The 15,989-nt window shown below is 30.7% G+C and overlaps 2 protein-coding genes across 5 annotated transcripts; one reads left to right on the forward strand and one right to left on the reverse strand.

Moving 5' to 3' along the window:
- The first annotated feature begins 1,764 nt into the window (after positions 1 to 1,764).
- On the forward strand, positions 1,765 to 13,110 carry LOC129905182 (diacylglycerol kinase epsilon). Of its 3 annotated transcripts, XR_008770556.1 has the most exons (10): positions 1,765 to 1,889; positions 1,956 to 2,132; positions 2,185 to 2,356; positions 3,760 to 4,262; positions 4,328 to 4,441; positions 9,533 to 9,739; positions 9,810 to 9,975; positions 10,037 to 10,188; positions 10,242 to 10,605; positions 13,039 to 13,110. XR_008770556.1 is itself a non-coding variant. In XM_055980593.1 (9 exons), exons 2-9 carry the CDS (start codon positions 1,980 to 1,982, stop codon positions 10,371 to 10,373), a joined length of 1,599 nt encoding a protein of 532 aa, XP_055836568.1. In that variant the 5' UTR covers positions 1,765 to 1,889; positions 1,945 to 1,979; the 3' UTR covers positions 10,374 to 10,908. The 3 variants fall into 3 exon arrangements, 2 of the variants coding, with proteins under 2 accessions (XP_055836568.1, XP_055836567.1); XM_055980593.1 differs by lacking the exon at positions 13,039 to 13,110 and having other exon boundaries at positions 1,945 to 2,132; positions 10,242 to 10,908; XM_055980592.1 differs by lacking the exon at positions 13,039 to 13,110 and having other exon boundaries at positions 10,242 to 10,908.
- On the reverse strand, positions 12,995 to 14,340 carry LOC129905183 (nascent polypeptide-associated complex subunit alpha). Of its 2 annotated transcripts, none has more exons than XM_055980594.1 (2): positions 14,223 to 14,340; positions 12,995 to 13,987 (listed from the first exon to the last, which is right to left on the reverse strand). In XM_055980594.1, the coding sequence occupies exon 2, from the start codon at positions 13,959 to 13,961 to the stop codon at positions 13,305 to 13,307; it is 657 nt and encodes a 218-aa protein (XP_055836569.1). In that variant the 5' UTR covers positions 13,962 to 13,987; positions 14,223 to 14,340; the 3' UTR covers positions 12,995 to 13,304. The 2 variants fall into 2 exon arrangements, with proteins under 2 accessions (XP_055836569.1, XP_055836570.1); XM_055980595.1 differs by having other exon boundaries at positions 14,178 to 14,266.
- Between the last annotated feature and the right edge of the window lie 1,649 nt (positions 14,341 to 15,989).

Genomic DNA, 15,989 nt, shown 5'->3' on the forward strand with positions numbered 1-15,989 from the left:
ATTCGATTTATTATATCCAATCTTGTTAAATCCAAACAATTTTACGGCCATATTATTCACTAGATTAAAAAATACATCTGGGGCCAAATTCCGCAAGAGTGAATTCCTCTCTGTGTACACGAAAAAACGTGTAAATTGCCTTAGAAACAAGGCAGAGAAAAACTCACACAGAAAAACTAAAAAAAATCCCAACTAGCACAACAGCTTCTATAAATTGAGATCTCGCAGGATCTACTTTTTATACATCTTGTATTGAGATTGCTTCAGAATTTAATCGCTTATAGAAGTTTGAACTTGTTTAACAACTTCTAATAAAGTTGTTTAAATACTGTTAAAGAAGCTTAAACGAAAAAAGCTTGTTTTCGGAATAGCCTGCTTAATGAATTTATAGAACCTTTACAGAAATTACCAAGTTTAGTATTTGGTTTTTGGTTTTGATATTGAATAATCTAGCTGGGACGCTTTTTGGTTCTGACATTGAATAATTTAGCTCAGACATTTTTTTTTGACATTTCTGCTATTTGAACTGATTAAGTTTTTGATTTCATTAATTAATATACGAGGATGGCCGAGTGGGTAGAGTGGTAGACTGCCACCAAGCAGATACGAAGTTCGATTCCTGGGTGTGGTAAAAAAATTATATACTTTTAAAATTATTATTAATAGATATACTTAAAACTATTGGAATAATAATATAATTTCAGATCAAAAGATAAAATTCAAATAAAAACCAGTTAAAAAAGAATTATTTTTTGTTTTTGTAGTAGTTTTTTTAAATTTCGATAAGACATGTATTAAAGAGCTATACAAGCTCTTCCGAAGCTATCTGTCAAATCTCAAAGCTTCTGTAGAGCTTCGATAAAGCTTCGTTTAAACTTCTTATAGAGTGTCAAACTTGTATAACGTTCTCCTTTTTCCATGCCCAACAACCTTACTAAAGTTTAAAAGAAGCTGAAATGTAGCTTTTGTAATACCTTAACCGAAGCTGAAATGTTAGTTGGGATATGGCCGTTGAACTGCTCTCTGGAGGTCTGTTTAACTTTATAAATCCAGTTGTAAAATTCATTATTAAAGTGTTCAGTTGCTTTCTCAAGTATTTTAAGAAGGAAAAATAAAGATAAATGCCATACAAAAACGCTATCGACAGCCATTTTTTATCGTCGTCATCATTGGTGTAAAAAAGAATGTTTAATTTGGGAGGACTTTAAGGCTTAACTACCTTAGATATTTTTTGCAAAAGTACAAAAATAAACAGATTTTTTTCTAGCTAGCACCGTTTATTTTATTTTATTTTATTTTATATTATTTTATTTTATTTTATTTTATTTTATTTTATTTTATTTTATTTTATTTTATTTTGTTTTGTTTTATTTTGTTTTATTTTGTTTTATTTTGTTTTATTTTGTTTTATTTTATTTCATTTTATTTTATTTTATTTTATTTTATTTTATTTTATTTTATTTTATTTTATTTTATTTTGTTTTGTTTTGTTTTATTTTATTTTGTTTTATTTTATTTTATTTTATTTTATTTTATTTTATTTTATTTTATTTTATTTTATTTTATTTTATTTTATTTTATTTTGTTTTATTTTATTTTACTTTTTTATGTTATTCTTTACTTCTGGTGAAATTCTCCTTGAAATTTTTGCAGTTGTTCTGCTACAAAATAACAACGAAATTCCCATTATTTTACCATCTGTTGCATAAATTATACCTATTTACCGATTCTACCGCCATCTACAACCAATACAAATTTTGACATTTCACTGTCACTATTTTATGTTTTCATTTGTGAAAAATTTCATCAGCGTCACAAAAATTATTTTCAATGAAAATCGATTTAAAATTAATTAATTAAATTAAATTAAAGAAATCATGAGTTTTGGCGTGTGTTTTTACCTACACAGTGCTCCACTGGACATAAATAATTAACTGTCATTAGAATATTTCCAGAGAACAACGGTTCCGCTGCATACAATGGATCTGGAATTAAGCTCGGAAGCACTCATTGGCTCACTGTTCGCTTTGGCAGCATTATTTGCATTCTGCAGAAGTCTCCTGATCGAAGACGTAATATGTATTCCAAGAAAATCTCGTCATAGTTGGAAATCAATTAGAATATTAGACAGAGTAAGTTTGATTTATAAGAAAAGAGGCAAAATCTAATTCTCTAGAATTTTAGTCATGTTTTTGTAGTATATGCGAGATTCTATTGCAACCATCAACTGGACACTTTTGTGATTGTTGTGGAATATTTGCAGATGCAACATGCACCAAAAAAGCTGACAATGAATTTAAATGCAAAGAAAAATGGCTTAAAAATGAAAAATCGATGAAACACTTGTGGGTCAGAGGTTCGTTGGTTTCCCCTTGATTGGGTTTTTGTTGTTGATTAACTGCTCGTTGTAGATTAACTTAAGCTAAAAAAAAGCAATATTAGGGAACCCGGCCGAACGGCTCTGATTTTGATGATCTTTTTTTAAAACGTCGGTAATTAAAAATACTTTAAAGTCTATAGATTAAAAATTGCCGCTGTTGCCGTTTTGATTTTTAAATTTAATTGAAGATTTTTGTGAACAAAGTTATGCTTAAATTTCATAAATTTACTATTAAGTTAAATGAAAACAACTACATATTTGGGAGTGAACGACAATCTTCCATCGTTTAGGCTATAAATGAAATTTTCTCACAAATTAAATTCAAATTTAAACCCAAAAAAAATATTTGAACACAACGGCAACACCTACAATATATAAATATAAATTTTTAAAAAGCTAGAAGCCTAGTCATATTTGTAAAATGAAAATTAAGGAAAGGGTTTTTGAAAAAATGGTAATTAAACTCAATTTTTGAAAAAAAAAATTATGGAAAAAATTTCAACATGTCCTTTTTAAAACTTTTTCGTAATATAAAATGCATTTATTTTTTTTAAATTATAAAAGAAAATGTCAATATGTATTATGAAAAAAATAAAAAAGTATTTCATTTTCGAAGAACTTTTTTTATAGAAGTTTTGAAAAAAAAAAATTTTTAATTAGTTCAACTTTTAAATATAAAGTTATTTTTTCTTCATTCAATAACCCTTATTTTTGAAAGTTAAATAGCTAAAAAATTTTCTTAGTCTTTGAGAAATTCAATTATTTCAATGAAAAAATTAAGTTTTTATCAAAAAAACCCAATGAAATTGAAGTAGTTTTTAATTTTTTTTCCAAAACTTTAATATATATACAAAATATTGATGGCCAAAATTTTTTTAAAAAATAAATTTATATTTTACTACGAAAAAGTTTGAAAAAAAGTCATTTAAAATTTTGTAGGTATTAACTTTTTTTTTCCAAAATCTCTTTCAAAAAATCTTGATTAAATTTAGTGGATTTAAATTTTACAGATAAAAATGACATTTTGGCTTTTTAAAAACGTGTATGCAAATATTGTAGATATTGCCGTTGTGTTCAAAATATTTTTTTTTTTGTATTTGAAGTCAGTTTGGGAGAAAATTGCCGAAGATTGTCTTTTACTCCCATATATTTTTTTTCCTTAAAATGCCTAGAGATTCTTTTGGTAGAATTTATTTAATGAAATTTAAGCAAAGAAATGGTTTTGTTAAAAAAAAATAATTTTAATTTAAAAAAAACAATACGGCAACATCTGCAATTTTTAACCTATAGAGCTGTTCGGTCGGGTTCTCTAATAATTTGCTTTAGGGACTACGATCGTTCATTTGGTTGAATGATTTAACTGATTTATATTCATGTAGGTAATCTGCCGCTTAATTGCGAATGTGATGCTTGCAAAGATGGCATTGATTACCAGGCCGAAGCAGGATTGTTTGGTTATCGATGTTGTTGGTGCCAGAGGGCTTATCATAATAATTGCTTCAAACGGGTTGATATGAAGGGAGAATGTGATCTTGGTGAATTTAAAGATTTGATATTCCCTTCCTATTGCATTGAGGCAGCTCGAACTAGGGAATCAGTTCGATTGCATTTAACGGGTATTAAACCGCCAGAAATTGAAAATTGGGCTCCTTTGATTGTGATTGCCAATACAAAGTCTGGAAGTAGTACAGGTTCGGATGTAGTTTCATTGTTAAAGGGATATCTGCACCCGTTGCAAGTGATGCAGTTGGGTAGTCGTGGACCACAAGATGCTTTGCAGTGGGCGGCTAAGGCTAGTCCTAGGCCGTGCCGAATATTAGTATGTGGCGGAGATGGAACTGTTGGTTGGGTTCTCAACACCATATACATGTTGAATATTAAGGTGAGGATTTGTTTTCTTTATTTTTTCTTTGCTTTAAAGTTACATATTTGTTTTGTTATTTTCAGCCAATTCCTTCAATTGCAATACTGCCTCTTGGAACTGGCAATGATTTGTCGCGAGTTTTAGGATGGGGAGCCCAGCCACCATCTGAACTTGATCCTAGAAAAATTCTCAGAGATGTAAGTAATAAATCATTAAAATATTAAGGGCCATTTGCTGAATCGAAACTTAAATAATTTATGTTACATAAATTTTTATTCTCTACTTTTTCCTTTGCGTAAACTGTCACATACGGATTTATGTTGAACTTAATTGCTTAAGTTTAGATTCAGCAAACGGCTCTTAGATATTTAGTCCGAAAACTGTAGACTATTTTAGTTTCCGCAATCTTTAACTTTAAATGGCTGCTAGGAAACCAATTGACACATTTTAACCACATTTTCCAAGCTAGACATGAGCATGAAAAGAGTTCAATTGTTTCTGCTTCATCAGAACAACTTTTGCAAGTTGTTTAAAACTACGCCTAGTCTTACGGCTTGTTTTTAATAGGGGTTGGGGTCGAAATGCTGTACCGGTCATAATACTGTATTCAAAATACTGTAATTCAAAATTCTATATACAAAATACTGTATAGCCAAAATACTGTAATTCAAAATTCTGGTTGGTCAAAATACTGCATTTCAAAATTTTGTATTTTAATTCAGTTTAAAAAATTTTGTATTTAAAAAAGCTGCAAAAAGGCTGAAAATTCGTTTTGATGATGTAAAAAAATTCCCACTGTTTTACATTATCAAAACTATTTTTTAGTCTTTTTATTGTCCTATAGGACAGTAATTTATTGTCCTATAGGGCAATAAAACGTACTTATAGACTTCACATAAGCAATTGCAGTTGCAAATACCTGCTTTTAATGTTATTTTCATCTTTTGTCTTCTTTTCCTCTTTGTCTTTTTTATCCATTTTACATTCATTGCTTTGATCAATTTAACTCCATAAAATTATTATGATCATTCAAAACTTCTTCGAATATAGGCAATTTTTTTTAAACTTCGACAGTTTTTGAAAAAACATTATTTTTTTTTTTTGTATTACTATTATCTGCTTCCGAATGTAAGAAAAAACTAATTTCGAAATATAGAAAAAAATAATATGTCTATTGCAAATAATTCAGCAACCAGACCTGCAACAAACTTTTGGTTTTCAGTTATGAATAGAGCTTAAAGAGGCCTATCTTTTGATGTATCACTCGATGGATTTGGAGAACTGTTTTGAAAATCGATTATTTTTAGGCAAGGGGTTAACCTTGATTTTTTCTCGAAAATCTTAAAAAAATAGATTTGTAATTTTTTACATAAATGGATAGGCCTATTTATTTTGAACTCATATCTGTAAACCAAAACTTGTTTCGACACCTTGATCCGAAAATATTTGCTTCCGAATATAAGAAAAAACAAATTTCGAAATATAGAAAAAAAAATATTTCTATTGCAAATAATTCAGCAACCAGACCTGCAACAAACTTTTGGTTTTCAGTTATGAATAGAGCTTAAAGAGACCTATCTTTTGATGTATCACTCGATGGATTTGGAGAACTGTTTTGAAAATCGATTATTTTTAGGCAAGGGGTTAACCTTGTTTTTTTCTCGAAAATCTTAAAAAAATAGATTTGTAATTTTTTTACATAAATGGATAGGCCTATTCATTTTGAACTCATATCTGTAAACCAAAACTTGTTTCGACATCTTGATCCGAAAATATTTGCTTTCGAATGTAAGAAAAAAAATATTTCGAAATTGTAGAAAACAAAAAATATTTCTATTGCGAATAATTTTGCAACCAGACCCGCAAGAAACTTTTAGTTTTCAGTTATGAATAGAGCTTAAAGAGTCCTATCTTTTGATGTATCTTTCGATGGATTTGGAGAACTGTTTTGAAAATCGATTATTTTTAGGCAAGGGGTTAACCTTGATTTTTTCTCGAAAATCTTAAAAAAATAGATTTTTAATTATTTACATAAATGAATAGGCCTATTCATTTTGAACTCATATCTGTAAACCAAAACATGTTTCGACACCTTGATCCGAAAATATTTGCTTCCGAATATAAGAAAAAACAAATTTCAAAATATAAAAAAAAAAATATGTCTATTGCAAATAATTCAGCAACCAGACCTGCAACAAACTTTGGTTTTAAGTTATGAATAGAGCTTAAAGAGGCCTTTCTTTTGATGTATCTTTCGATGGATTTGGAGAACTTTTTTGAAAATCGAACCTTGATTTTTTCTCGAAAATCTTAAAAAAATAGATTTGTAATTTTTTACATAAATGGATAGGCCTATTCATTTTGAACTCATATCTGTAAACTAAAACTTGTTTCGACACCTTGATCCGAAAATATTTGCTTCCGAATATAAAAAAAAACAAATTTCGAAATATAGAAAAAAAATATTTCTATTGCAAATAATTCAGCAACTAGACCTGCAACAAACTTTTGGTTTTCAGTTATGAATAGAGCTTAAAGAGGCCTATCTTTTGATGTATCACTCGATGGATTTGGAGAACTGTTTTGAAAATCGATTATTTTTAGGCAAGGGGTTAACCTTGATTTTTTCTCGAAAATCTTAAAAAAATAGATTTGTAATTTTTTACATAAATGGATAGGCCTATTCATTTTGAACTCATATCTGTAAACCAAAACTTGTTTCGAAACCTTGATCCAAAAATATTTGCTTCCGAATATAATAAAAAAAACAAATTTCGAAATATAGAAAAAAAATATTTCTATTTCAAATAATTCAGCAACTAGACCTGCAACAAACTTTTGGTTTTCAGTTATGAATAGAGCTTAAAGAGGCCTATCTTTTGATGTATCTTTCGATGGATTTGGAAAACTTTTTTGAAAATCGATTATTTTAGGCAAGGGGTTAACCTTGATTTTTTCTCGAAAATCTTAAAAAAATAGATTTGTAATTTTTTACATAAATGGATAGGCCTATTCATTTTGAACTCATATCTGTAAACTAAAACTTGTTTCGACACCTTGATCCGAAAATATTTGCTTCCGAATATAAAAAAAAACAAATTTCGAAATATAGGAAAAAAAATATTTCTATTGCAAATAATTCAGCAACCAGACCTGCAACAAACTTTTGGTTTTCAGTTATGAATAGAGCTTAAAGAGGCCTATCTTTTGATGTATCACTCGATGGATTTGGAGAACTGTTTTGAAAATCGATTATTTTTAGGCAAGGGGTTAACCTTGATTTTTTCTCGAAAATCTTAAAAAAATAGATTTGTAATTTTTTACATAAATGGATAGGCCTATTCATTTTGAACTCATATCTGTAAACTAAAACTTGTTTCGACACCTTGATCCGAAAATATTTGCTTCCGAATATAAGAAAAAAACAAATTTCGAAATATAGAAAAAAATATTTCTATCGCAAATAATTCAGCAACTAGACCTGCAACAAACTTTTGGTTTTCAGTTATGAATAGAGCTTAAAGAGGCCTATCTTTTGATGTATCACTCGATGGATTTGGAGAACTGTTTTGAAAATCGATTATTTTTAGGCAAGGGGTTAACCTTGATTTTTTCTCGAAAATCTTAAAAAAATAGATTTGTAATTTTTTACATAAATGGATAGGCCTATTTATTTTGAACTCATATCTGTAAACCAAAACTTGTTTCGACACCTTGATCCGAAAATATTTGCTTCCGAATATAAGAAAAAAACAAATTTCGAAATATAGAAAAAAAATATTTCTATTGCAAATAATTGAGCAACTAGACCTGCAACAAACTTTTGGTTTTCAGTTATGAATAGAGCTTAAAGAGGCCTATCTTTTGATGTATCACTCGATGGATTTGGAGAACTGTTTTGAAAATCGATTATTTTTAGGCAAGGGGTTAACCTTGATTTTTTCTCGAAAATCTTAAAAAAATAGATTTGTAATTTTTTACATAAATGAATAGGCCTATTCATTTTGAACTCATATCTGTAAACCAAAACTTGTTTCGACACTTTTATCCGAAATCATGCCTGATTTACAATATTGCGAGACGATGGGACGAGAGCGTTGCGTTTTTTCTGAACGTTGTCTATTAAAAAAAAATCGTTTTAAAATCGTATGGAAATTCACAATACTGCGATTTTTTATTCTATAAAGTTAACAAAAATAAAAAAATAAACAATTCTTTTTGAGAATCGAACTCCGGACGGTGAGATTACGAGGCACTCACCTTATCACCTTGGCTAACTCGAATTTATAAAAAATTATGAAAACTTTTATCCATATAAGCTGTGTAAAATATTTTAATATTAAAATTTCATTTTAGAAAAATCGTCATCTCTAGCATTCTTTTTCAAAATTTTCGGAATTTCAACGCAACGAGAATCGTTTCATATATTTTCATTATTTGGAAATTTTTAAAATCGTCAAGGAAAATCTCGTCTCGCTCTCGTCTCGCAATATTGTGAATCAGGCACCAAGATACAGAATTTTGATCATACAGAATTTGAAAAAAAAAAAAAATACATTAATACGACCCGCTCCCTTTTCATAGCTTATTACATTAGTTACTTCGGATACATCAAGGACTTTTAACATTATTTGGTGGTGCCTATTGAACTTCTCGAAGCTCTTTTTTGAACATTTGCACTATTTAGACCATAAAAATATTCGTCGAATCAACTATTGATTTAAGAGGTCGCGGATGTAGTTGATATAGTAAGTTCTGGAACAGGCCCCCTGCTTGGTCGTTTGATATTTTGTAATGCAGCATGAGTTTGCACATTCCAATTGGTATACCAATGTTAACTTGATTTGGTAAAGTTGGTATACTAGTTACATTCCTGGCGGGTTGATCTGCTTCGAAATTTCTTCGAATACTCAACAAACTGGAGAATAAAAAGAATAAACTTTTTTTCACATGCTGGATATAAATATAGGTCATATTTCCGAGATGGCCTCCCAAGGGCTAAATTTTATTTTTTATTTTTACTTGAAAATGAAAAATGGGTGTGCGGCTACTTGAGTGCAATCCGTTCCATGGTACCGCAAGAAATCAGGATCATTTTTTGTTACTTCAGTTGTGGCTTGTGCCCATATTTGTAATCTCTAAATAGATTTTCACAGCCATAATTAATATTATGTATTAAATTTTTTCGGATTAATATAATAATATTGATAAAATAATATAACAACTTAATTTTATTTGAAAATGTATATTAACTGTTTCTTTTTAACTTTTATTTCATTATTAAATAGATTCAAAGTGCCAAATCTATAATAATGGATCGTTTTGATTTAAGAATTGAATCTTTTGGATATCGTTTGCCAATAAAACGTGCGCCAGTAAAAACTGTTTATGTCTACAATTACTTTAGTATTGGAGTAGATGCACTTGTAACATTAGGCTTCCACGAAACTCGTGAATCTCGTTTTTACGTCCTAAGTAGTCGTATATTTAATAAAGTAAGTACAAACTTTATTTTATCGAATTAATATTAACATCTAATATTTTATTTTTAATATCTTCTTTAAGTTTATTTACTTTGGTTATGGAACTCAACAAATAATTCAACGTGATTGTGAAAGAATTGAACAAAAACTCGACCTTTATTTGGATAATAAATTAATCGATTTGCCAGAATTACAATCAATTGTCTTCCTTAATATTGATTCATGGGGAGCTGGTTGTAAACTTTGTGGTAATTATATTTTGTTGTGATAATTTATTTATTTATATTTAAAACAATTATTTTCTTTCAGAAATAAGCAACTCAGATTCTAAAGTAAAAATAATCAATTCCGTCTCGGATGGTGTTATGGAAGTGTTTGGCATAGTTTCCTCATTTCACATGGCTCAACTTCAATGTAAAATCAGCAAACCAGTTCGAATAGGTCAAGCCAAACAGATCAAAGTGGGTTAACTTAATAACTGTTAAATCAAATACTTACAATTTTTTTTTTAAAGATTCACTTAAAAGATGTAGTTCCCATGCAAGCAGATGGTGAACCATGGAGACAGGGACCTTGTGATATTTTACTTCAATCGAAAAGTCAAGTTCGAATGTTAAAGTTTGATGGAACGCAAACAAACAATTGACTTTCAGTTTGTGTTTTTAGTTTAAATTTAAATTTTTAAACATGTTTGTTATAGTCCGTCAGTTGAGGTTTGATTTGCTACTTTAAGTCACAAGAAATCAGATTTTTAGAAAACAGATTTTTTGGTGAGCAAGCATAATAATCTCGTCATCTGTGAAATTAACAAACGAACATTTATGAGATTTAAGAAATTCTAACCGGCAAATCTGTTATCGTTTCTATATGTCCTCTGGGTAGGTACTTATTTTTAATTTCTGTTTTATTTAAATTATTGACTTAGTTTTAATATTAATATTTTATTTCATTGACTTAATGTATTTATTTCATACCAGTTTTAAGGAAAAAAAAATGGCTTTACGCTCTTGTTATTAACATGCAATATAAATAGGTATCTGTTTTTTTATCAAACTTTTTGGATAATCTCAAGGTTTTTTTTTTATTTTGGTTACATATTGAGAAAATGTTATTATCGTACAATGCGTGGGCATTGAATACATTGTTTTATGTAATATGTAATTTTTATTGTGTACTGTTAAAAGTTTAAATGTTAGATTAAAAAAAAAATAAAACAACTTCTTATGTACCGTGATTCAAATAAATTGTGTTCAATTAATTATGTACATTCGTGATTTGTACATAGAAAAGAATGGCATGCAGTCTAAATCTTATGCTGCCTTAGAAGACTATTTTTGGCCGCTCAATCAGAATTTCAACTTGGCAACCGAATTTTCATATAGGATTGCTTCGTATGTGCCAAGGCTTTCACTTTGTCGTTCCAAAAATAACTTCAAATAAAACACATCGATTACCTTTTATTTTAATATGTACATATTTCAAAGTGGAATTAGCTATATGGTAGGTATGGTAAATGTTCCTTTGTTGAAAAATGTCAATTTAAAACCAAATTTAAAAAGGGTTCACCGTTATACATATTCAAATAATGCGTTCTGGATTTAGTCGATCAAAACTATGGAATAAATTCGATTCTAAGCTGGCTTGAAGTCTACTTTTGCTCTGACGTTTTGATTGTGTTTACTGTTTACACTCTTCTTCAGGGCTAATAACAAAAAAAAAAATATTATAACAAATTCTAATAAATGATAAGAAATTGTAAGAACTAGTATAGAAAATAATAAAATTATTAACCTTGAAGAAGAGTGTAAACAGTAAACACAATCAAAAAGTCAGAGCAAAAGTAGACTTCAAGCCAGCTTAGAATCGAATTTATTCCATAGTTTTTTAAACGGTCACGTGTGTGGAAACGTGGAAATGGCGCAGTATTTAAAATAAATCAATCCGTCGGATCCGTCAGCAATAATGTTTATTTCAGTATTCTTTGAGTATTTTAGAAGCGTTTGGATACCACATTCCTAATTTTAGTACTCGCTTCAAGAACGAAAGTACATTCCATCATGTGACATTCTGTGGTTCAATGCCTAGTCAGCCTCTTTTTGAAATTCCATCAGTGGGTAAGAGAAAAATCATGTTGGCGTCCCCTTCTAAGCGTCACCGTGTACTGTAATAGCTGACATATCGAGTCAATAGTATGGGTGCTTTCATAATTGCATGGTTGCTTTGTTTACATGCGGTCATTTGCGATCAGATTAATGTCAGAAAAACTATTTGCGCATGTATTTTACTTTGAATTTATGAACACTTTTTCTGATTTGGATCTTTTGTCAAAAGTTTGAAGTTACAATTCAGCCTCTTCTTCAAAATAAACCAATTCCATCCTTTTAGAAAAAAATCTTTTTTTTAAACATTTCTCCAAATGTTTACAAATTTATTATATGCAAGAAATTCGCGGCTATTTTTGTTATTTTGACTTGAATTTTGAATTTCCATTCAAAATATTGATAGAATTGAGAAATAAAGGAAAGCTGTATCATTTTTTACGTCATGTTCCTTCTTTCTTCAAGTTTAAATTCATTGCGCATGGGAATTTTTTCATTTGCAATTTGCTACTGGAAAACAATATTTACCAACAGTCGAATGGAAATCAGAACAACCGTTTTCAATCCGTACGGATTCAATTTTCGTTTCCGATTTCAATCAATTTTCGTTTCCGATTTCAAATTCGAACGAATATTAGAACAGCCGTGATAGAATCGCTCATAGTAATATACCCAACTTATAAGATTCGCCAATTTTTTCTACCGATTCGCAAGACATAATAGGGTTCTTAAACCCCAAATAGCAAGAGTATGGTCGATTCGACTAGCAAGCAGTGTATTCGGGTTTTTTTTTTTCGTGAATTCTCTTCGTATCGTAGACTAGGCACTTGGTTCAAAGTGGTAGTTTGTATACAAATGTTCATTACAATAAATTCTGTGATAGCTTTTTTTGGGATTTATTCGGTCTTATCACGAATTCCATTCGTATCGGAAATTTGCTACGATTCTCGAAAAAGCAACCATAAAATCCGTTCGTAGTGGAAAATATCACACAAATCGCCACTACGATCGGATTTTGTGATTGTTTTTTTTTTCGGGAATCGCAGAAAATTTTCGGTACGTGATAAGGCCGAATAACCAAGTTTCAAATAAACCTCAGTTTGATTCCAAACAGACTGAGTTATTTTTTTTAAATAATTGATATTGAATAAAATAAAAAGAAAAAAAATTCAATGTTTTTTAGTTAATTTTTTATTCATTGAATTCTTACAGCATATGAATCGTGTTTACTACAGACTAACCACATCCGAAACAAAACGAATTAAAAACGATTCTAGAAAGGAGGAGCTTTTTTTTTTATATATATCACCAAGGGATAAAAACTTGTATTTTATTTTTTGTGTATTTTATTTTGGAAATATATAATTTATATTCATTCATTGTTGTTGTTGTTTGTTTGGTTGTTAATTAATGTGTTGATCAAAAGGCGGGTAAAATGCAAATTATAGTGAAACAAAGTGAATTGCACAACGTTCCGCTTATAACATTGTCAGCTCCATAATTGCATTGACAATATCGTTATTATTATTCTTAAGGGCTCGAATTGCTTTGGCTCTTGTGGTATTAGCTTGCGTTATAACCAACTCAATATCCTTCTCATCAACTCCAGTCTCATCGACTTCTTCTTCATCTTCTTCGGCAATTGGTGCTACCGATGTCGTAGTCACGGTGTCTGATGCACCAGCAGCCGATTCTGGAGCCTTGAATTTCTCGGCAGCAGCCACTTGAGCTTGCTGTGAAAGATCTTCGATCTTTGCCTCACCGAAAATGATGTATGTGTCACTGTGGGGATTCTTGTAGACATCGGGGTTGTTGATGACAAACAAGATGTTCTTCGACTTGCGAATGGTAACACGGTTGACACCTTGGATTTGCTTCAGGCCCAATTTGAGCATGATTTTGCGAGCCTTCTTCTCGCCACGGGATTGCTTGGCTTTGGAGACCAAGTCAATTGGCAATCCTGTTGCTCCACCACCGAGTTGGGTGGCTCCAGCGGTGGCATCCTCCAACTCGGGGATGGTGTCTTCGGAGTCGCTATCACTGGCATCGTCTTCAATGCGAACTGCATTCTCGGAAGTTGCTGCTGGCTTAACTTCAGCTTGGGTGTCTGATTTAACTTCGGTAAGTTCTGGCATTTTCAAGATTTAAAAAAGTCGATCGGCTGTAATTACGACAGAAGAGAAAAAATTATTATGAAGTGTATATTGATTTCAAGTTAAAATGGAGACATAGGAAGGTACGCAACCCGGTCTTTCTTTTGTTGATTTACATAAGAATTAAATAGGTTTTGGATGAAATTTATGGGAAATGCTAATAAGTGGAGTATGAAAAATGATTTTCTTATATCTTACACAATTTTTAATTAAGGATGTGTTATATATTTTTGGATAAAATACCTGAAAAAATTCACACCCTTCAGTAAAATACTGACGTTTTTGACAAAAGGATTTTTATTCGTTTGTATGTTGGTAGACGTGAAAAATATTTTTGTCTAGTGGCGACATCTGTTGTTCAGTTGAGATATTAATTGATTTAAGGGTAAGTGAGCAGTTTTCTAGTTTTAAAGCCTGGGCACAGTACACATAAAAAGGTAATATATTCCGAACTGACATTGGTCGCCAAATTGTCAAAACATGACAAATTGGCGACCAATGTCAGCTACCGAATTCTTAATTGTTTAAATTACCGACGAAAAACGCACAAAAACCGATAAACCACGCACACCACTAATTTTTAAACAAATATTGACCACTTTCGGCGTTGAAACACTAAGAAAATTTGTTATTTTTCAATTTATAATTTTTTCAAATGACATTTTATAAATTAAAACAAAAACAAATTTCCTGTTTACTGCGATTGAAAAATAAAAATTAAAGGGCGACCTGACAGATTGGTGCCCATTTTTGACAAACAAATTTTGACAACGTTTAGAAGATATTACCTTATTATGTGTACTGTGAGCCTGGGTACGCTGTTCGATAATTTGTATGGAATCCATTTTAGCTCGGCTAAAATTTTGCTCAAACTGCGTACCAAGCTTAAGACCGATTTTAATAAAAAAAACACCTACAACAACGAGTGAAATGTTTATAACTAACATGTCGATTAGAGCCCAAAAGTCTATAATTTCGGAAATTATTTAGTTTTTATTGCCAATTGAAATAGTTTCCTCAGGGCCAGTTGTACAAACGTGGTTCAGCCTCGGATCAGGAATTTAACCCACCGATTTCGGCGGATTAGCTGCGGCTCAACTTCGGTTCAAGCATGGATGTGGCTATTTTTACATATGTGGACCTTGCACCTGTGCTAAACCGGAACCTTACCACTGATTTCAGAAGATAAAAGTTGCTGAACCACGGATTAAATATTTGTACAACTGGCCCTCAGTGGCGTAGCTAGCCCTTTGGGAGCCCTGTATCCACATTTTTTTGCAGGCCCCCTCCATCTCCTAGACTTGGATACAGCTTTAAGCCTCAACAACATTTTTGTATACATAGTTTTCCGGACTGTTTGTAGAAATTTGAAGTTACCCAGACCCAAATGAAATGCTAAAACCGCAATTCTGCAGCTCGACTAGTTTTCTACAAAATCGGGAATGTAACCGATTCATCTCAGTCTAGGTTACTTCAAAATCTGCAAAAAAAATTTTAAAACTTTGCATTTTTTTTTGTATTTTGAGAGCTAACTTGTATTTATAAAATCTTAAATATTTCAAAAAGAGTTGAGCTACAAAATTGGGTTTTGCACCATAAAAGCTATAATTACTAACAAATAAAATTAAAAACAGCAGGTATTTTTTAAAAAATTTCCACTAGCCGAGCAAACCGAAAAAACTTAAGGCTTGGCCACACCGGAGGGTACGCGGTAGAGGTACAGGTAACGGTACGGGTTTTTGTATGGAAAAAATTCCAAACTGACACATCAACGTTCGGGTGTGGAATTTTTTTAATACAAATATCGTTGCCGCTACCCGTACCGCTACCGCGTACCCTCCGGTGTGGCCAAGCCTTTAAACTTATAATAAAAATATGAAGCTACCCTACTAACAATTTTGCTTCTATAATGCTTTACAGAAGCAGCAATTTCATCTGTAAAGCTTAATAGAACCAAAATTGTTTGTCGGGTAACCATACTTTCAATTCCGATATTTAGAATAAAACTCG

The sequence above is a fragment of the Episyrphus balteatus genome, chromosome 1 (assembly GCF_945859705.1).
Source record: "Episyrphus balteatus chromosome 1, idEpiBalt1.1, whole genome shotgun sequence".
Taxonomy (NCBI): Eukaryota; Metazoa; Arthropoda; class Insecta; order Diptera; family Syrphidae; genus Episyrphus; species Episyrphus balteatus.